The sequence below is a fragment of the Montipora capricornis genome, chromosome 2, assembly GCF_036669925.1.
Source record: "Montipora capricornis isolate CH-2021 chromosome 2, ASM3666992v2, whole genome shotgun sequence".
Lineage (NCBI taxonomy): Eukaryota > Metazoa > Cnidaria > Anthozoa > Scleractinia > Acroporidae > Montipora > Montipora capricornis.
Genome location: NC_090884.1, coordinates 50,893,146 through 50,914,989, shown reverse-complemented (window position 1 = coordinate 50,914,989; position 21,844 = coordinate 50,893,146). Strand labels below are relative to the sequence as shown.

At 38.8% G+C, this 21,844-nt stretch overlaps 1 protein-coding gene across 1 annotated transcript in view; it reads left to right on the top strand.

Moving 5' to 3' along the window:
• LOC138026041 (DNA (cytosine-5)-methyltransferase 1-like) overlaps positions 1-21,844 on the top strand; it is a 44,985-nt gene that overhangs the window by 3,094 nt on the left and 20,047 nt on the right. Inside the window, exons 5-25 of the mRNA XM_068873224.1 lie at positions 90-456; positions 652-707; positions 1,143-1,207; positions 2,461-2,560; positions 2,849-2,925; positions 3,599-3,653; positions 7,890-7,970; positions 8,625-8,734; positions 8,938-9,056; positions 9,745-9,837; positions 10,228-10,313; positions 10,794-10,859; positions 11,045-11,122; positions 11,229-11,332; positions 11,914-11,971; positions 12,085-12,290; positions 12,517-12,592; positions 12,713-12,784; positions 13,615-13,695; positions 14,388-14,512; positions 17,066-17,171. Coding sequence (XP_068729325.1) covers positions 90-456; positions 652-707; positions 1,143-1,207; positions 2,461-2,560; positions 2,849-2,925; positions 3,599-3,653; positions 7,890-7,970; positions 8,625-8,734; positions 8,938-9,056; positions 9,745-9,837; positions 10,228-10,313; positions 10,794-10,859; positions 11,045-11,122; positions 11,229-11,332; positions 11,914-11,971; positions 12,085-12,290; positions 12,517-12,592; positions 12,713-12,784; positions 13,615-13,695; positions 14,388-14,512; positions 17,066-17,171 — 2,181 coding nt within the window. The remainder of the gene's footprint in view (positions 1-89; positions 457-651; positions 708-1,142; positions 1,208-2,460; positions 2,561-2,848; positions 2,926-3,598; positions 3,654-7,889; positions 7,971-8,624; positions 8,735-8,937; positions 9,057-9,744; positions 9,838-10,227; positions 10,314-10,793; positions 10,860-11,044; positions 11,123-11,228; positions 11,333-11,913; positions 11,972-12,084; positions 12,291-12,516; positions 12,593-12,712; positions 12,785-13,614; positions 13,696-14,387; positions 14,513-17,065; positions 17,172-21,844) is intronic.

Sequence of the window (21,844 nt, the reverse complement as noted above, 5' to 3'; positions counted from 1 at the left end):
TAGTTGGTCGACATGTTGGTTGAGTCTCAATGGTCGATATGTTGATTGGGGTACCCGATAAGATACATGATCCAAAACATTTTTTGCAGGAGCAGTTCATTAGTCTTCTTAAGGAAGTTCTCTCAGAGATTGGACACAGATCAAGCAATGGCTGTGATGCAAAACCATCATCTCCAGTTGTTACTGGTAATAAGGATAGCGACGATGTGACAGTGGCTGAAGAGCCAATGGAAACAGCTTTGGACATAAATGTTAGAGACAGCTCCATTGTGCATAATGAAATGGTTGAAACCAACAGTTCATTTGAAAGGCAAAGTGTGTCAGCAGAGTCAGGTCCTGGAACATCACACAACAACTCAAGTGATTGTAATATTTCTGATGGAGCAGTGGAGCCATCATCTTCAGAGTGCAATGAAAAAAGTCCATGTTTGCAGCCTATTAAAGTATGCTTACAAGGTACAGTCGTAGCTCCTTAATTGTTTACCTCTGAAAAATGTACTGTTCAAGAAAAGAGCTAAGGTGTCTAGATACTGTATGTGGCATTTCAGTCTTTGATAGCTGCCAAAATTCTTATTGATTGTCCCTTAAAATCTTTGGGCCAGCATCAAAACTGCATTAGTTTAATATTAAGTAAAGTATATTTTGCTTTAGATTTTCGAACATCACCTTTGCACACAAACAAAGAGTCTCCTCCAAGGGGAAATAAGGTGAGTCGATATATAATTGATTGATGTTTTTCTTCATGTACATGTACTGTATGTTTCTGGAGAACAAGCTCACTGACTGAAGGGCTGTGTACCTATATATGAAAGCAAATCTCTCCAATAAGTTTCGTTATTTTTTTGGATCAAAGCAAAGAATTTTTGTACACACAGAGTGAATGGAATACAACAAAAAAAGGTAAAACATTATTTCACCAGCTGCTTGCATCCTGATTCTGTAAGCTCTGGTGTGTGACATGCAACAATAATTTATTTCTTCCCCAATTCATGCACCATTAATTTCTTTTATCACTTGAAATTGGCTGCAACTTAAGGAAATGATAAAAGATTGAAAAAAGTATGACATTGGTTGTGCTTACAGGCCTTCAATAGAGAGGCTGATTGCTTGATTGAATTAACTCTTTTTTCACATTTTAACAGAATAAAGCTATTTCACCAAAGGAGAGCAAAAAGCAGCCTAGCATTAAAGAAATGTTTGCTAAAAAGTATGTGGTTATTCTTTGTTTGCTTTCATTAGTATAAATGATTGTGGTACACCATGACACATAGCAAAAAACTGCGAACCTGTTGAGTTGTTTTAAGCATCCTTTAAGCACTATTCCTTATTGACACTTTTGTAACACACACATATATATATATAAAGATTTTAAGAAGTTATTACGGTACAATTTTGTACAATATATGAGTCAACATGCAAGCTGTTGTGTGGCGAGTCAATTTGCGAGTCACACAGTTATTGAAAGGAAACTGTTTTAAAATGCTTAGACTTAAAGGCAATTTTACTCTCATGTAGTTAATGGATCGTGACAATCTGTTTTCCGTGTAGCGTTTGTGCTGTCTAGTTGCCAAGGTCAGCAAACACTAAGGATTTATTGTATTCTTGCTTCAAACTTCACAGCTTTGTTGTCACTAGCAGGCTAGTATGATCCACGGCATTGGCGCTTTTTTCAAAGTTCTATTCATTGCTAAGAGTTGACACATGTAACACTCCTCTCGTAGTCCAGCTCTTCCAACTGGCTATGCCAGTGGACATTTGTCTAGCTATAAAAGCATATGAAAATTATTTAGAGGTCACTTATGTTCTGTTGTTCAGCACAGTTAGCACTCAATATATTAGTGTGGTTTACGATTTTGTTTTTTCTCTCCCTCCCTCCCTTTGGAGTCGAGGTTGGGGCCTTGTAATGTATGCATTTCAATAAACTCGGGACACTCCTGTGTGGTGCGGTAAGTCTGCGCAGTGACTTCCCTCAAGCTTGTTGGCTGCATTGCCTTTTGAATATCGCCTGCTAACCGATACTCTTGTCCGATCCATCATGTGATGTTTTGCATTCAGCTCGTAGTGCTGGGGAGATAAGTGAGGTTCAAGACCCTTACAGTACTAATATATATTATGTGATGAAAAGCTTAAATATTGTATTGTAAGTTGTCAAGTTTTTTACCTGATTTGGCACCATGCAGCATTTCTTTGAAAAACTACTGTAGATTCTTAAAAGTTGTTATACTGTGATAAGCAGTCCTTTTTGTCAGAAGCGAGGAACAGTGCTGTTCTAAATTCTAGAAGCTAAAACCCTTGATTGACAGTGTTATATCTCTCTTATTGGAGCACATGATCTGAAATTGCCTACATACATACAGGCCAGAACAGTTTACTACTCTCTGGTAATCGCATTTCATTCATGCATTGTGTTGGTGGAGTTGAATTATGTGATTGAAATTTGTATTGCTTTAATTCATTTAGCCCTCTCAAAAGAAAGAAGACTGAAGATAGCACTGTGGGTGTCACAACTGGCCAAGGAGAGTCATCATCACAAAACGGTGATGCTACCAACTCCATCAAAGTATGTATGTTATTTTGACACTTTGCAGAACCTTGGTTAAATTACCCTTAATAAATATACATTGATATCGGAAAAATAGGGTATAGACCTGGCTTATGGAGTTTTTCTACTGGAGAAGTTACAAGTAAAGTGATGTTTTCAGGAAATGATGCCCATAGAAATTAATGTGAGCATGCAACATTAACAGTTTTTTCTTCACCAAACAGTAAACCTGCAGGACCAGTGAACAATGATCAGTGTTCCTATTCTCATTATGTTTGATCTTACCTTCAATCTTTGAACTCTTAGGATGGGAAACGCCAGAAGATGACAAATGGTGACTGCAGTAATAAAGAAAAAAGCTCGGAGGATCCAGAACATGAGAGGTAACAGTGCACCTTTGCCATTGCAATACCTTTGTTATTCCTATTGGTCTTTACATAGAATTACATGTTAATATGGTGCTGCCGAGCATTCATTTCTGCCGTCATCAATATTATTATGCAGGGGTTTCAATAGAAGCCGGTTACCACCGCTATACCGCCGCCTACTTTGCCTCACACCGCAGGCTAGTTTGCCTTGATTTTCACTAAAAATGCTATCATAAACTTGTCAAACTGCCGCCTTCAATGGGCTATCATGGACTGCTATTTCAGAAGTTATTGAAACCCCTGATGACAGTTACTAGTCTAGAAGCTAGGAGGTTATTGCTTTTATTTTTAGTGGTAGTGGACTAGTGGTAGTGGTAGTGATATTATTTTTACTATTAAAATTATTGCTACTTTCATTATTTTATTGTTATGTCTATATATACTTAAAAATATTGTAATCTTCCCAAATGCACTAAATTAATGTTTATGGTAGTCCAAGCCCTGTTGCCCTTGCCACCAATGTACTTAATTTTTAAAATACATGTAGAATATAGTCGTGTCAAACAGGTTAATGATACTTGCTACATCCTAGTAAAGCTGATTTCACAGCAAGGTTATTCACTTCTTTGTTCTTTCATTTTTTTTACAATATATAGCCTCTTAAAGTGTTTCATTATTGTTTCTATAGGAATAGTGCAAGAGAATCTTCTGACTCAATAAAACGTGAAGTTACAAAGGCACAGGTTAATAGTATTATTATGCAGCATGATAGCATACTCAAAGCTTTATGAACATGTCTAATAGGTCATCAATAATATTATGTTGATTCCTCACTGACAAGACATTTGAATAATGGACTGTCTAGAGTAAGTAGTAAGGATTGCCCTGTGAAAACGCTCTTGCCTCCCACCTCTGCAGGCCCAGGATCACATCTTAAGTTGGTATGTGGGGTGAGTTTCAGTAGATCTTAATCTTGCTCTATGAGTTTTTCTCCGAACACTCTGGTTTTCCTCACTCAGTAAGAATCAAATCCCAGTCTATTTCATCTTGCTTTGGTGCTGTGCTCTGAGGTAATGTCGTTTTCAGGAGCTGAGCACCTACAACTATAGCTGGCTGCAGAGCTCCTTTGGTCCAACCTCTTTGAGCTGCATCCTTAAGAATTAAATCTCTGATTGCAAGACAGGGGGATTAGCATTAGCCAGATATTTATTTATTTGTTGTAATACGTGCACTGTACGATTAAACCTCCTGCTTTTTTCGTTCAAGTAATGGGCTAGTTGGTGTTAGAACAACAAGAGGAAAGCAGAGGGGGTTTAATTTGTGCCAAATAGTAAACCAAGGTTTAACTTTGTAACTGTTTAAAAGTTGTAGTCACATTATGAGAATACATTTCTCAGCAAAATGGGAAGGAGTCCAAGACCCAAATCTTGGCAATTTCCCTCCTAACATCAAAAACTGAACAATAAACAGAAGACACTGAAACAAACTGTTTGGCACAGAGACAAGTTTTATTGAAATTAAACAAGCCCCTCCCCATCCCCCCGGATGCCAGATGGAGAACGGCTTTCAAGAAGCATCATGAGGTGTCCCCTTTCTCTTCTCCCCAACTTCAACACTACCATGCAATGTCGTTCTCAAACGATGAACTATGATCACTCTCATTATCCTATTCTCCTTCGAAACTCCTCATGTTCTTTCTACTGTTTTAGTTTTTAAGACAAAAATATTCATCAGTTATTGTTATTTTAGCGTCACCGTAAAAGAAGCTTGTTGTCATTGTTTTGAATCGTTTCTTCTGCACCGCATCCACATCTGGTCTTGCTCGTTTTCTGTCATTTCCTGTTTTCTTCACTTCCGTTGATTTTCTGTTATTTTCGATGGGTCAAAAGGCAAAAGTTTGTTTTTCACTCCATCTATGTCCACATCTATCTTATATTCCGTTCTGTATGCACAGTAGGATAACTCTGTTGAAGACAGCACATTGTTCAAGACACGAGAAACTAATAAATTGCGCCGGAGTGAAGGACCAAGACAACGCCGCTGATGTGCGTCCGTCAATTTCTGCATGGAAATGTGAAGGCTTCGCAGTCCATCTTCTTTAACTTTGCTCTGAATCGCCTTAGTACTCTCACACCACGAAATCAATGGCCGTTACTTTTAATAGTGAACTGCCCAGGCCTCTTTGGGCAAGGAATGAAATTTATTATTCTGGAGCGCACTGATTGGCTGAATTTTGATCGCTTACCCAAAGCGGCCTAAACTTGTAAATAGCAGTTCACTTATCACTCACCTAAAGCAATTCAGAGCAAAGGTGAAGAAGCTACTGTAGCTCGTTGACATCGGTCTTGCTGTCTTTTTAAAGAAACGAGAGTGGAATTTAAAAGGGCAAAAGCCAGTTTCAAGGCGCGTGAAATACAAAAATTAATTCAATAACAAGTATCCGATCTGCGATGTTTCAAACAAGTTCAACTTCCGGCCTACAGATTAAGTCTCCTTCGCAGTTATGACGTTCGAAAATATGAATAACTGCAGGCGTCATGTTCAGTATTTACACACAAGTTGTTCACCTATTAGGAAACGAATGAGCAATTTTTTCTTATTCCTTACTTAGTAGTTAAATTTAATTCGGGAAGAGCCATATTTTTCAGTTGCTTTCAGACGGGGATGACAACGTTGTGGAATTTGAAAAATCCAGGATTTTTTTCGCATTTGTTGTCTCGCATGCGTTCTGGGCAAAAAACTAAAACAGAGGGCCAGATTCGAAGCGAAAATAAGAACAGGCTTGTTTAGTTCGGCAATCGATCAAAGGACAGCAATAACATTATCAGTGTGTCTATTTCATGGCTCGGCAGTCGAATCCCCGACCTGTTATGTTGTATATTCGCTACACGCATCATTCGGTTGAACTAAAGACGAAAAAAAAAAAATAGTTTCTGCTTATATGCTATTAAATTTAAATCGCACATCGATTTAGATTGCCGTTCATCAGCCGTTCCAAAAAATTTGCATCCGGACGGTTTGTATTATCCGGTCAAATAAATTTACATCCGTTCGCACGGCTTGTGCTATCGGCTGCCGTTTGCTGCTCTGATTGGCTGACAAGAAACAATCATCCAATCAGAGCAAATGGCGGCCGGCATGCGAATCCTTGGAACTTCGAATTCGAATGCTGGATTTTTTGTTATTATTTGAGGTCTTGCGCTTCGAGTTTTGGACGGATTTTAGATGTAATGGTATGATAGGAAACCTCTGGGTTTCAGCTTGTCTGGTGCGTGATTTGAAACCTGCACGATGGGCATTTGTTGGTAAAAATCGGCTTGATGATGGAGCGATCCGAAATTGAGCTTTCCACCCTTGTCTTTCTATCGGTACGCTCAGGTGAACGCATCCTCGGAGACCCAGGGGCAGTTAGTGGGGGCGGGAAAAAGTCTAAACGGGCGAGGAAAAAAATCGGGTGAAGAAAAGTCAAGAACGAAAATAGGAGCTCCTATTTTCGTTCTTGACTTTTCTTCGCCCGATTTTTTTCCTCGCCCGTTTAGACTTTTTCCCGCCCCCACTAACTGCCCCTGGGTCTCCGAGGAGGAGGTGAACGTCGAACAAACCCTTCGAAGCATTCGTAGTTTTCAGCCACAATGGGCAAAAACTAAGAGCAACTACAGATTACAGGGCGAGATTCGAATCCAAAATAAGAGCAGGCTCATTTAGTTCGGCAATCAATGAAAGAACGAGCAATAACAAATTACATCAGTCTGTAATGTTCTTATAAAGGTGAGCCACTTGGACAAGATTTAAGACGACTGCCGAGCAAACGAGCCACCTCAACAAATTCACCTTGGATTTTGTATCAAACCACTCGTGGCTGGAGCTTCGCGCATCGCGCATATCCCATGTAACTTGAATTTCACGAAGATCGATCAGATTGCCGCGATAAACAAGAAAAGAAAAAACAAAGAAACAGCTCTGTGCGAACGAAAAAATAAAGCTCGCCGGGCGTCTCGCATCATTTGATTGAACTACCGATGCAAGCAGTACTAAAATCGTGCGGTTAAACAATAAAGATTGAGTGTCGCTTCGCCGATAGCGTTTTTGCACAGCTTATTTCTCTAAAATGAAGCTTAAGGGCCCACTGACGTATTTTTTGGGGTGCGTTGCTAATTTGGCATTATTTTGGTCAGTTTCCAACTTTTGTAAGCCAATGACCCTAAATATGACGTCATCATACCACGCCCATGGTCACGTGACCAATAAAAGAAAACTTTGAAAAATGTTCTTTTTAAAGACATAAACGATACTGAAACACCCATAACTTTTTCTAAAAAGATGATTTTAAAAAATCAATGCTTAGCTATATTCTGTATTTGGGGGTGAAACGTGCCATGTAAAAAAAAAATTAATTCAGTTTAAAACTGCCGGAAATTAAGCTTTTTTCTCAAACCGGAAGTCAGTTCATTTACGCATGCGCAATCCTCCAAAAATTCTAGATCTCAAATCGTCTTCCGAACAGATATTTTCCGAAAATTGACGTTGGGTGCCCCTGTTGGATGTCTCTAATTACTGTCAGTGCATTTTTGGCGATAAGTGCATTACATGACCTCAGGGCACATCCCACAGCCATGTGCAATTAGCTAGTAGTCAATTTTGTTGAGGGAGGAATACCAGGGTAAATGGAGAAAAACCCTTGAGTCAGGTTTATATCAGAGGCAGATGTTGACCAATATTCCAATCTGACTCCCTAAGGGGTACATGTGTAACCATGGGGTATTCTCAGATGGTCTTCCATCCTTAGCCCTGTCCAAAATGATGAAAATGGGTCAGATAAATTGGAAACCTCACTTCATTTCTTTTAACGCCCCTCTGGATTCAAAATCTTCAATTCTTAATGTTCTCTTAATTGTGCACTCCAAACTTTGTTTGTTTATCTTAACTCTGTATCCCACCAGAGCATGAAAGTGATTTTCGTATTCCTTTTAATATTGTAGCCTCCTGCCAAGTGCAAGGAATGTAAACAGCTTTTGAATAGTCCTGACTTGAGACTCTTCCCTGGAGATAGTGATGATGCAGTAAGTACCGTAGTTTATGGCCTCTCCTGAGGCCAAAAAGAAGATCAACTCCTGTCAAGTTCTTTTTTACATTGGGGGGTGGGGAAGGGCAAGGGGGAGGGGAGAGTGTGATAGATTGCAAAAGTGGTAGTGCCAAGAAAGAAACTGCATCAGCTTTGAACAATATTCCATGTGAAGACCCACTTCACACTGTATGCACCTTTCTCCCAGCTGTATGGAAGTGATTTCTGCTTCATTGATTTTGTTCCTCAGGCAGTGAAAAATAACACCTACGCTCCAAGTACCTCGTTCATTTTTATGTTTTCCTTATTAATGGACCATTTTACCGGCAGGTACAAAACACAGGTCACAGGTCACACGTCATTGTTTTACCAGTACAGGAAGTATCCTAAATGTTGACTAATTACAATTACATACAACAACACAATTTACATGATAAAAGCAGTGGGGGCTGTATCAATACAAGGTCACCGGCAGCCTCGCAGCCATTCATTGGCTAGGTCACTGAGCAAACAACTGTGAAATGGCCTATTAGTGGATATCTTGATCCTCTTTTCCAGGAATTGATCTGTTTTAATTCAAAAGTTGCAGCTCTGACAGTGCCCATGAACTTTATTTTCATCAGCTCAAAATTGAATATTTTTTTCCTCACAGGTTGAAGAATTTGTTGCTCTAACTGACCCACGTTTATCCCTTTTCTCTGGAGAGGAGGAACAGTGTGACAGTTACAATGACACACCTCAACATAAAATTACAAATTTTAGGTATTGTACATTTTTAGCAAGGAGCTTAGTGAATGACACCAAGGCCGAATGTGACTGAGTTAACAAACCTTACTTCTTTTTGCGTTATTTGCATTTGGCATTTTGCAACATACCTTGCCAAAAATTTGTCTTAATACCCCACTAAGAAAAATTCATGTTAGATGACAGCGGCTTAATTTACATTTAGTTTCTTCTATCCACAGCATCTATGACAAGAACACCCACCTCTGTCCATTTGACTCTGGATTGATAGAAAAGAATGTTGAACTCTTCTTCAGTGGTTACCTCAAACCAATTTATGATGAAAATCCAAGTCCTGAAGGTACATTGATGACCAACAATGAAGCCTTTAAATTGAAGCTATGATCCTCGCAGTTATGAATGCAATTTTAGCAATTGCATAGAGAAGCCTGAAAAAAACAGGACTTCAACAGGGTTTGAAACTGTCACCTCGTGATGCTGGTGCGATGCTCTAACCAACTGAACTATGAAACCACTGATCTGGGACTAACCAGCTCCCAACATCAGTGGCTTCGTAGCTCAGTTGGTTAGAGCGTTGCACCGGCACCAAAAGGTCATGGGTTCAAACCCCACCTTTCTTAACAGCTAGGGATTGAATGCTTAGGTTACGTAGGGTCTTCTCCAGGATAGATAACCTGCTGGGAAATTCTTTAATTCTACTGTATGTACTTTGCCTCAGTCCCCAGTATAGAGTGAACAAAAGAGCTGTCCACATGGCAGTATAACCAGGTCTTTTGTTTGTTTTTTCTGCAAAATGAAATGTGAGCTGCATACTTGGAAACCTCTTTCAATGCAAGAGGAAAAGCACATTGCTACAAGTACATGCATGGCACCAACAAGTGTTAAAACAACACTTGCAAATGCTGGGATAAAAACAAGTATGCTTATATAAAAGATATGAATTCACAAGAACATAATGATGTTATCATTTCTTTCAAGGATTTTACATCATATGGGGCACATGTACTTACTTGTTGCATTTCTTTCAGGTGGGGTTCCTACTAAAAACTTAGGACCAATAAATGAATGGTGGGTTGCAGGATTTGATGGAGGAGAGAATGCCCTCATCGGTTTCACCACAGGTACCAACTAGTAACATTTAATGATCATTGATGATTGATTGATGGAATAATTAATCACTCACTGGAAAACTATGTCCCCAAAGGACAAAGGGTCAACCCATAATTGATAATGTATTGATTTAGTTAGTCCCTCATCAGGGCTGCATGGTCATCTTAGAAATCAAACTTGTAATTGCCCACGGTATTGTCAATTTACTTTTACACCTAGCTTTTCCAAATTTGTGCCAACAAGGCGGCAGTACAGCCAGTTTTATCCTGTACACATGGAATGTTTAAAGCACTGGTATTTGTAAGATGACAATAGTATCAGGGAAAATTGGTAGGTTTGGTATTCTATACATTGAGTGGATAAAATATAATTAAAAATACCAAATTCACTATCAATTGCAGCTTTTGCAGAGTACATACTAATGCAAGCATCAGAGGAATACATGCCATTCATGAATATCATGAGAGAAAAAATTGCCATGAGCAAGGTACCTATCAACTGGTAACAGTATCTCAATAATTAACAGTTATTGGATTTGGTTTTCACATGATAGCGATAATTATCCAGGCCAAAGTTTGTGTTATTGGCTGATGCATGAGGCGGATAACATAAACTGAGGCCATGATAATTATCGCTATCATGTGAAAACCAAATCCAATGATTGTTTTATTATGCACATTCCTGAGCTGAGCTCTGCCATGACAAAACTAATCAAACTGCTGGTTAGGGTATTGGGTGATGTCACTTCTGCATGCATAAAACTATTGTCTGTAGGTATGACGTACGTCAATTCTACATAATTATATAAAATCAATTGTCTGTAAGTATGATGTAAGAAAAACAGAGCAAGCAAGAATTAGCTGTGTGCTTATAGCCAATCAAAATCAAGCTGGTAATTGTTTCAAGTACGTCCTGGAAAAGTGATGAACCATTAATAATCTTGCTTTGAATTACCATTGCTTTTCAGATTGTCATTGAATTTATACAGAACAACCCTGAGACAAGATATGAGGATTTGCTGAATAAAGTTGAGGTAATTTTGGATTTTTAATTGCCACATTGTTAACAAAATAGCCCTTCAGTTTGGAGCCATCATGTTAGACTTTCACATTTCTGTTTTTTTCTTCAATAATTATTGGCACTGCGTCACCTTCAAGCAAATATATCAAGACCAGGATTTCCTTTTATTGTGTTGTGTTCTTTTCTGTCAACATGCAGACATCTGTGCCACCAGTTAACTGCTCAACGTTTACAGAAGACACTCTGCTTCGACATGCACAGTTTCTTGTTGAACAGGTATGAAGCTTTCAAGTAATGGAAGTGCCAATGCATTATACATGTACACTATGAGTCAAAATTTCCAGATTATTATTTTAGAGCTGACAAGCTAAACTATCTACAGGTGGAAAGCTATGACCAGGCAGCTGATGACGACGAACTGCCACTCCTTGTCTCACCATGTATGAGAGATCTCATTAAACTGGCTGGAGTTACACTTGGGAAGAGGTATATTGATATATACTAATAATTAGTATTATACTTATTCCATTTCTAGCTTTCTGATTGGCTCCCCAAATCCCTGTTATCAGCGAATAACCGAGGTTTTATCTTACATAGAAAACAGAGCACCAAGTGTCATTGTGTTTTCACGTAGTAAAATTAGCGAGGAAAAACCTCATCGTGAAGTATTAACATGTACTAAAACAATAATTTTCCATTCCTGCTGATATGAGGTGATAATATGGGCCTTGTTGGCTATTTATCACCTCATATCCAATCCGCACCCTCGTTATCGTATTGTTTGTTCCAAGAAGTCAATCCTTTTGCTCCATAAGGGTATTCCATTGACAACTAGAATCATCTGGGGTTAGTAGGGTAGACAGAGTAAATCTGTAAGTGTCATTGTTAAGTGAAAAAGGGTTAAGGGCCATAAATGGAAATATTACATTAGATCTTTGAACTGGGATCTTGATGCTACGTGCCATTTATGTTACATGTAATTCAGTTGTTGAAATGCAATTGTCTTTAGTCATGAAGTTCCAACAGTTTAGTGTGTTGGATTTTTTTTTCTTTGAAAATCTCTTCAGACGAGCTGCAAGGGGTGTTAAAGTCAGGCCAGAAAAGAAGGAGATGCGTCCATCAAAGGTGAGTGGCCAAAATAGTATCAAGGAACCAGTTTTCTTGAACAATGACTGTCATATTGTTGTTGTGTTAGTGACTTGACAGGAATTTATTCTTTGCTGCTTACTATATTTTAGGCCACCACCACTCCTCTTGTGCGGCAAATCTTTGACATTTTCTTCAAAGACCAAATTGATGGAAAAGAATTAAGTGTCCTCCGTAAGAAGCGATGTGGAGTGTGTGAAGTGTGTCAGCTGCCAGATTGTGGCAAGTGTAAATCATGCAGAGATATGGTGAAGTTTGGGGGAACTGGCAGAAAGAAACAGTGCTGTGAAGAAAGAAGGTTTGTGTGCATGCATGTTTGTCCCTTTTACAAAGGCCAGTGAGATTATAACTGTGGGAATTTTTTTGGATTTTCAAAGAATTGCCTCAACCATTATAACTATTTCTGAAGGATTTCAAAGACTATCTTGTCCCAGTGGCTGAAGAATTTCAAAGACTATATAGCCCGTCCCAGTTTCCTTTCCCAAATATTAAAAATTAATAGTGTGTGAATTATTGCATTCCAGATGCCCCAACATGGCTGTGAAAGAAGCAGACGAAGATGAGGACATTGGTGAAGACATTACAGATATTGAAAATATGGTATCTAATAAACACTCTTGTACCCTTGCAGTCACTAATGCAAGTTATACACTGTACTCATTCTGGTTTCTCAACAATTTGAAACTCATTTTCAAAATATCTTTCACTTTGTTGTTTCAGATACCCAACAATGAGAAGCCAAAGAAGACTTCACCAACACACAAAGCAACTAAATCAAATAAAGTGATAAAGGTGAATTTCTTATCAGATGCTAGGAGTGTAACAATTAAGAATTGGCTGATGATCCTTCTGTTTGATTTGATTCTGATCTTTTGATTTTTATCATATGGCTTGGTTGACTGAAAATACAACTGTACTGTTTCTATAGACACTGGTGAAGAAAAGTTTCTTGTACCTTTAAGAAAACAACACAATGACTGATTCAGGCCGCCAACCAGTGGCCCTGCGGTCAGAAGTATATGCAGCACATACCATTACTGACACCACTCTGCCTCCAACACACATATAATTATTACATAAAGAATCATTACCACCTCAAATTCCCTTGGCTACCCCCAGTTAATGAGTAAAATCAGTGAAGTCTCGATTACTCCCAGGGTTCAATGGGTTAAGCTTGAACCGAAATAAGAACAGGGTACCAAAGTGATTGTTAATCCAAGCAAGTGGCCCTAGCTAGAGCAGTTTTCAAATGAGTGTCGTAAAACCAAAACCAAAGTAATTACTTTGGCCAATTAAAAAAGGCGGAGACAATCCAGTAAACCAAAGCGCGGGAACATGTGCACGCGCAAGCTACGATTGGTTTTGGTTTCACTTCTGATTGGTTGAAAAAGTGGCGCAAGAACTTTGAACCAATCACTGAGTGAAGTAATGCAAAACCAAAGTAATTCGCTAATTACTTTCGACACTCAATTGAAAACCACTCTAATAACCTCGAGTTCAATTGCTGGTAATTAGTATCTGTTTTAGACTTTCTCAACATTTGTAGCAATAAGAGTTTTGTACTTGCAATACAGATAGGATGCTTACAGAGTTAATAGAGGATATAATAACTTGTATTCCAGACCAAGGTGGAATGGATAGGTGACCCAGAAGTGCACAGAAAGAAGAATTATTACACTTCAGTTCTCATAAATCAAGAGGAGGTACATTTGTCATTTATTTTTGGTCTTTTAGTGGGCATTACTGAACCATGAAATAGTGAAATGAAGCACCAAAACACCATGTATGAAGCCGTCATACATTGAATACTAACCGACAAAGGTTGGATTTGAGATCAAATATTATATTAGGCCTAATTAGGCCTAAAATGTTATTGCTCCTACATGTAATTAATTGAGATTTATATTAGGATTCAGATTAATTAAGACTGAGATTAGGAGCAATGACATTTTAGATATTTATGTTTTCTTTAAATTTTGAGATATTTAATCTCAAATCCAACCTTTGTTAGTATTCAATGTATGGTGGGGTCATACATGTTGTTCTGGTGCTTCATTTCACTGTGGTGCAAACAAAATGTAAAAACAAAACAATTGGCTGTGCTTACCCTTTTCTTGCAGTTTTGGGAACTGATCATGTATGAATTGCCAAGGGCATAGCACAAAGAGGTCTCAACCAAAATCAGCAGCAGCTGTAAATAAAAATCAGCAACTATTATTAATTCAGTCAATGTGTGATCTGTAGGCTTCAGGCAAATGCAATTAGCTGGAAATTGATTTTTATGAGGGGGGGGGGGGGGAACCTGAGTACTTGGCCCTGATAGTGGCAGGGATATTGCCATTTGCCAATGAGAAGTACAGTAAACTGACAAACATTTTGTTGCTTATTTATACAGATTCATGTCGGTGATTTTGTTAAGGTGTGTCCGGATGATCCTCACTTACCTCTGTTCATTGGGTGTGTACGTTATATGTGGGAGGGACCGAATGGTGACAAAATGTTTCACTGCAGATGGTTCAGGTAAAAGTCAGTCACCTCATCTTCCTGGATCATGTTTACTGTAGGTTGTCTCAACCCATATGTACATGTGTATTGGTCCATAGTCGATCGACAGCTAGAAAATAAGTGGTCAGTCAAGATTTATGTTGGCTTTGTGGCTTTTAGTTCACTAATACCTTGCAGACAATTCACTAACACTTCGCCGATAAGCCGCTGTGTATCAGTTGACTGTCAGTAGAAAGAAACGCAATACTCACAAGGAAAGCTGTGTGCAGGTTTTTGTTAATCTTCGACTCCAGGACAACGGGAGCAATAAATTCATCCTATGTCCAGGTGGGGTCTGCGTATTCTGCAATTGATCCTGTTTAATAGGTTAAATGCAGTTTAAGTTAGTTAACGACCATGCAGGAGCAAGTTGCACAGTTTGTCTGGCGTAGCGTGGCATTGCATTGCGTGGCGTTATCGTTACGGTTTATCAGTATTTTGGGGGTGTGCCTGCAGCATTTTTTAGTGTGTGCATGTATTATTTGCATGTGGGGTTTTTTTGTGGCGTTTTCTGGAAGTTCTAGCGGTCAGCGGTTCCTTTGCATATTATGCGTGTACCTTCGCATATCCTCATGGTTTTGCTTGGCTCAGCGTTCGGTGTGCTGGCGCTTGGGTGCTTTCAAGTATTTCCCCACCCTCCTCTCCCTACTCAGGGGAGTCAGGGCCCGTCCTTTATAGTTTTTCCATTGAACTCACTGTTCAGTGTGACGGGTGCTTGATTTGGGGTCTGGTGTGGTGGGCGGGGCTCATGGCTGGGTAGGCTTATGGGGTGTTCCACCGACCTGGGTTTGGGTCGTTGGTACCAGTCCCCAAATCCTTGAGCACCCAACCTCCATTTGTGACACAGGCGTTAAACAATGTTACATTTTGAAGCTGAAAAAAAGAAGATTGTTTCTTGCCCAAAACTGTGTCCCTAGTACCCAGTGCTCTTTGGTTTGCTTCATAGAGTACCATTAAGGACGGTGCCTACTATTGTTATTGCGCATACGTTTTGCGCATCTCCAGATAATCGGATTTCCTGTCGGTGATGCTTACTAATGCAGGGATATTTTTGCGCGGTTTAAAACTATGCATAGAAAGTAGATCTTTGTAAGTACTCTTGGTAAAAGTGGGGGTAACCATGCATTATTAGAGATAATTAAGCTTCAATTTCACAAAGAAAGCCATACATTGCTTTGTATTTTAGAGCTTTTTACAAATATTGTTCATGAATTATCTTTGAAAAATGCGTGGTTACCCCCAATTTTCTCTTTGGATTTCAATAACACTTTTTAAGATCTACCTTTCTTGCATCATCATAAATCGGGGCAAAAATAACTTTGAATTAGTAGGCACCGTCCTTAATTGTGCCTCACAGTAAAAAGTAAAATTCCCCCCCTCCCCCTAGCTGATATTATCATCACGTTGTTAAAGTCGATCGCAACCTTCAAAACCACAGTTAGCCATTAGTGGATTGCCGTAGTGGCAATAATAGACTTTGGCACTAGTTTCGGCATTATGCTGGAAAAAAAAGGGGCCGTGTTGGATTATTGTTTTACTTTTCAAGTTTTAATTCAACTGAGCCAGCGTCCTCAAGGATGTACAAATGATCAGCAAAAATGTGTTCATTAAAGAGTTATAGCATTAAAAAACATAACTTACACATGAGTTCTTACATAATTTTAACGTCAAAAACGCTTAGGTAAATCACAAGAAGGGTATCCCACTGTCAGAACTTGAACTGCAAACTGCAAACTCAATGGCAAGGCCATGTCACGTGACACTCAGAGGTTTGCCGTTTGCCATTTCCTGAAAATGCATGCTTGGACTCATCTGCTTAATTAACATACTTGACCAATAGCCAACACATTACTGATATTTGACCAACAGTTGACTGATATGCCAGCGACAGTTCACCGATATACCACCAACAGTCAACAGATTATATCATTTCACCAACATATGGCTATACTCGATGTAGATATGCATCTAGGAACTGTCGATCTACTGTCAACTAATATGTCGACTTTTACATTAGTCTAGACTACCTATAGTAAACATGATCCACGATGATCAATGATCAATTGCTGATGTAGTTAATTTGTGCTTTGTTGGTGTGTATGAAGCATATAAATTTGACTGTACAGTACTGTGCAAAAGAAATGGGTCAATTTTGCAACTATTTGTACTATAAAATTGTGGTGTTTAGGCTGAAGGATTGGATTTGGTTAAGATTAAATGTGTAAGGCTTGGTAGGATTAATTATGGATATAGACAGTTTTATGTCTTGTGATGAGTATATTACTGGTACCTTTAGTGTCTGGGATTATGTGTTTTAAGCCTGCAGAGTCAATGCAAAAAATGATGTTATTAATGGTGACAAAATGATGGCGTTTCAAGGAAGTAAAAAAATATAATTGATCTCTACCAAAATTGCATCAATAGCATTCAGTAAGCTGCCTATGTGACTTCTGCTTTTACTTTTTCTTTAGAGTCAAATTTTATTGCACTTTTAGTTCATCTTTTAGTTTGTCTATTCTTGTTTTCTAGCCGAGGATCAGACACTATTTTAGGTGAAACAAGTGATGCCAGAGAGTTGTTCCTGTTGGATGAATGTGATGATAATCCTCTTGGATCAATTACACAGAAATGCACTGTAAGCAGGAAATTAACAACTTTGTTGTTTTATGATACATTATCTCATCGTGATACAAAGCAGTAAATGGGACTACAGTTATTGCATGCACCCTAGCGCAAGGAAGGGAAACAGCAACACACCTTGTGAATGACTGTATGGGGATGGCAGCAACATTCCCGTGATGCAACTAATGAAGGTGGCAGTGACACACCCTGAGCAATAAAGGGGGTGGCAGCGACATACCCAGCGATGCAACAAATGAGGGTGGCAACAACACACCTTGAATATAAATGGGTAATGGAGTAAGGTGGCAGCGACACCGTGCGACATGCGGCTGGAAGTGACAAGTGCTAATCTGAGCCTGCATAGTGTGGTGCAAACCACAGCTGAGATGGTGATGGTGGGTAAGGGGCCTGTAGTCCAGGTTTATTGAAAAACAGGGCAAGGAAGAGTGGGAGAAACTAAACAAACTTGTACAAAGAAAGCCTACATGACACAGTAGCATGTGTGTGAAGAGGTGACAGTTGAGCATTCAATGTGGTCAATCTGATAAGGGCATAGCATGATATAAATTACAATCTCACAACAATCCTGGCGTGTATTCTGTATAAACAAAGATATGTCCATCGAGGTATGCGGATTGCATTGATTAAATAGAAGAGTCTTTATCATGGTCCTTTCAATGCACTCAACAAACAAACATTAATTTTCATTCTCACAATACTCACATAGCTCTTCATCAGTTAGTGATAAGGGGACCTCAGGAAACCACAGAGAATATGTGAGAGCTAGGCTATGTTGAATATCAATATTTAAAAATTAGTGCTGATGATCGATGTGTGTGGCTGGCCCAATTCAGGGTAAGCAACGACGAATAGCTACTGTTCTGGGCTACGGCAGATATTGTTTGTTTTCCACTGGCTATTCTACTAAATCATATTTTCATAATTATTATTCTTCAAAATGTTTCTTCGATTCTTACATGCAAATTTTTTCGATGGAGCAGAACAACATCAACAATGGGAACAATACATCAAATAATGCTACGGTGAACACTGTACTGAATAACTTATCATACGTGAAGAAATGCCAGCAATTACTTCCAACTGCAAAACAACTATGCTTTGCCGTCGCAAACGTACGATCTGCAAGAAATAAGACTGATCTTATTATTGATCATGTGATGGGTAACAAAATTGACCTTTGTGTGCTTACTGAGACATGGCTTAAAGATGAAGATTCTGTTAGTATTTCTTCACTATCACCACCAGGATATTTGTTTCATAATTGTCCTCGACCTTCGCAGCGCATTGGAGGCGGTATTGGATTAATGCACAGAGATAATCTTCAGACTTCTCGAACTGACTCTGGAGAAAAACGATCCTTTGAATATTGTGAATGGAACATTATGAACTTAAGTAGACCACTGAAAATCATTGGCATCTACCGACCACCTTACTCTGAGGCACACCCAGTGTCTGCTAATATCTTCTTTGAGGAATTTTCTGTCTATCTGGAAAATATTGTTATGTGTTCTGAAGTTTTGCTTATCTCTGGTGATTTCAATTTTCATCTCGACAGCCATACTGACTCTGACGCTGATAAATTCTCGGATTTACTGGAAACTTTTGGTCTCATACAACATGTTACTACACCTACGCATTCATCTGGTCATATCTTAGACCTTGTTGTGACTCGATCATGTTATGATTTGCTCCTAAAAACTCCACGTACAACGTTCTTCATCTCTGATCATTGCTTTATTGAAACTGCTATGGCTTTTCTTCGCCCTGAACTTTCTATAAAAGAAATCTGTTTTTGTCAATACAAGAAGATCGATATTGAGACTTTCAAGAACAACATCCTTGACTCTAAGTTACACCACAATCCTCCAACTGACCTGTTAAATCTGGCCAAGACCTACGACAAGGTACTTACAGATATTCTAGACAGAAATGCTCCTCTATTGCATAAAACGGTAACTGTAAGGCCTATGGTCCCGTGGTTTAACCCTGAGCTTAAAGCCTTGAAAGCAAAGCGAAGAAAGTTAGAGAAGAAAATGTTGCAAAGCCAACGGAAATCTGACAAAGATGCCTATCGTGAAATATGCAACAAGTACACAAAGCTACTGCACGACTGTAAACATCTTTACTACACTGAACAAATCAATCAATGTGCTGGGGATTCCCGTAAACTGTTTCAGGTTGTCACCTCGTTGTGCAATAAGAAGCAAGAATGTCGACTGCCACCTCATAATGACAGTGAAACTCTCGCCAATTATTTTGGTGATTTTTTTGGCCGCAAAATTGATCTGCTAAGAGAGGAAATTGACAGCATTCATGTGGTTCCACCACAAATTTATTATTATCCACCAGAAATTCAACTTCACTCATTTTCTACCGTTACAGAATCGGATGTTCGTGCTGTCATCATGAGCTCCTCTAGTGCATTTTGTAAACAGAATCCAATTCCCACATGGCTACTGAAGTTATGCATTGATGAACTTCTCCCAGTAATAACCGAAATGGTAAATCTCTCCATCCGTGGTGGACTTGTTCCTGCTGATTGGAAGTGTGCTCTTGTGAAACCACTTTGGAAAAAACTGGACCTTGAACCTGTACTCAACAACTTCCGACCTGTCAGTAATCTGTCCTTTATTTCAAAGTGTGCTGAGAAACTGATACTTCAAAAATTATTGTCGCACTGCTCTGAGAATGCACCGCTTCCTAGCAACCAATCTGCTTATCGGAAATACCATTCTAGCGAAACTTGCCGACTGAAGGTGCAGAATGACATTTTGCTAAGCATGGATCGACAAGAGGTTACACTTCTCGTATTAGTTGACTTGAGTGCTGCATTTGACACTATTGATCATAATTTACTACTTAACTTACTTCAATCTGATTTCGGTGTTATTGGTAGTGCACTTCAGTGGGTCCGTTCTTTTCTGTCTGAAAGACAACAGCGAGTAGTTGTTGGTCAATCTTGTTCTAAAGACTATCAAATGAAATATGGAGTCCCGCAAGGAAGTTGTATCGGTCCAATCTTGTTCCTGCTGTATACTTCTCGACTCTTTAAACTTATGGAAAAACATTTACCCGATATGCAAGGCTACGCGGATGATACGCAGCTATATCTATCTTTTCGGCCGTCATCCTCTGAAGAGATGGATCGTGCACTATCTGCGTTATGTGCTGCCATTGCTGAAGTTCATGCGTGGCTTATCTCTCACAAACTAAAATTCAATGACACCAAAACTGAGTTTATCATTATTGGTACTCGCCAACAGCTAGCTAAAGTGGAAATACCTTCTGTGAAAGTGGGGACAGCTGACATAGCACCCTTGACCAGCATCAGGAATCTTGGTGCCTGGTTTGATGATAAAATGTCTATGAATGATCACATCAACAAGACCTGTAGTAAAGCCTTCAGAGGACTTTACAACATCAGACAAATCAGAAAATTTCTTTCAACAGACACTACTAAAATACTAGTCCACGCCTTTGTAACATCGCACCTGGACTATTGTAACTCGCTACTGTTTGGCCTACCTGCATATCAACAAGAACGTCTTCAGAAGGTGCTTAATGCAGCTGCACGAGTCATATGCTTTATTCCCAAGTACGACCACATTACACCATCGCTTATGAAACTACACTGGCTTCCAGTGAAGCAGAGAATTGAGTTCAAAATTGCTCTATTAGTGTTTAAAGCAGTAAATGGCTTGTCTCCTGTGTACCTGACTAATTTACTTCAGATTCAGCCAACACGGAGATATAAACTTAGATCTGATGATAAAGAACTACTGTTCATACCAAGATCTAAATCAAAATCAGGAGACCGTGCTTTTGCTATAGCCGGACCAAGAATATGGAACGATTTACCACTTGACATTAGACTATCGGCAAATTTGGAGACTTTTAAAAAAAAATCTTAAGACCTATCTTTTTAAAAAGGCTTACTATTGACTCCTAATTGCATAATTGTCTGCAACTTTTTTGATCAGTTAACATATATATATTTTCTTTTCTTTTATGCATTTAGATTTATTTTATATATTTATAATTTTGTATCTATATGTACATGTTTTTTGATGTTTTTATATCCACATCTTATGAATCAGTTTACTTTAGTTCGTAAGCATTACATTTATATACTTTGTAAATAGTATTTATTATTTATTTGTCTTTTTTCATTGTAAAGCGCTGTAGAATATTCTATAGTTTAAGCGCTATATAAATTTATATATATTATATTATATTATTTTAAGTAGCAGTTGTACAACTCTTTGTCTGGAAGGGGAGAAAACTGCAGTCACTTTTAATTATCAAACTAAAACAGTGAAGGATGGGGATCTTTACAGCTCATTTAGAGGTGGAATTGAATGAAACAAAATCAATACTGTCACACACAACTACTTTTACACCTGAAGGATTGAGAGGACGCCCCCTTGATTGATTATAACGTTTTAATACTAAAAGAAAATTAACCAACTTTACAGTGCAATACATACTTAACTCACCACTTCCCATAGAGGCTTTTCAGGGTCAATGAAACACAATGAACGAAATGACGGAACAGAACGACAACGACAACTGTTAAGAATCCCAGCTGGCCGGAGGCAGACCAGTTGCCTTTACAATCATGTGTAGCTGAGAAGTTGAACCAGGCACTACCAGTGGTGGGTCTAA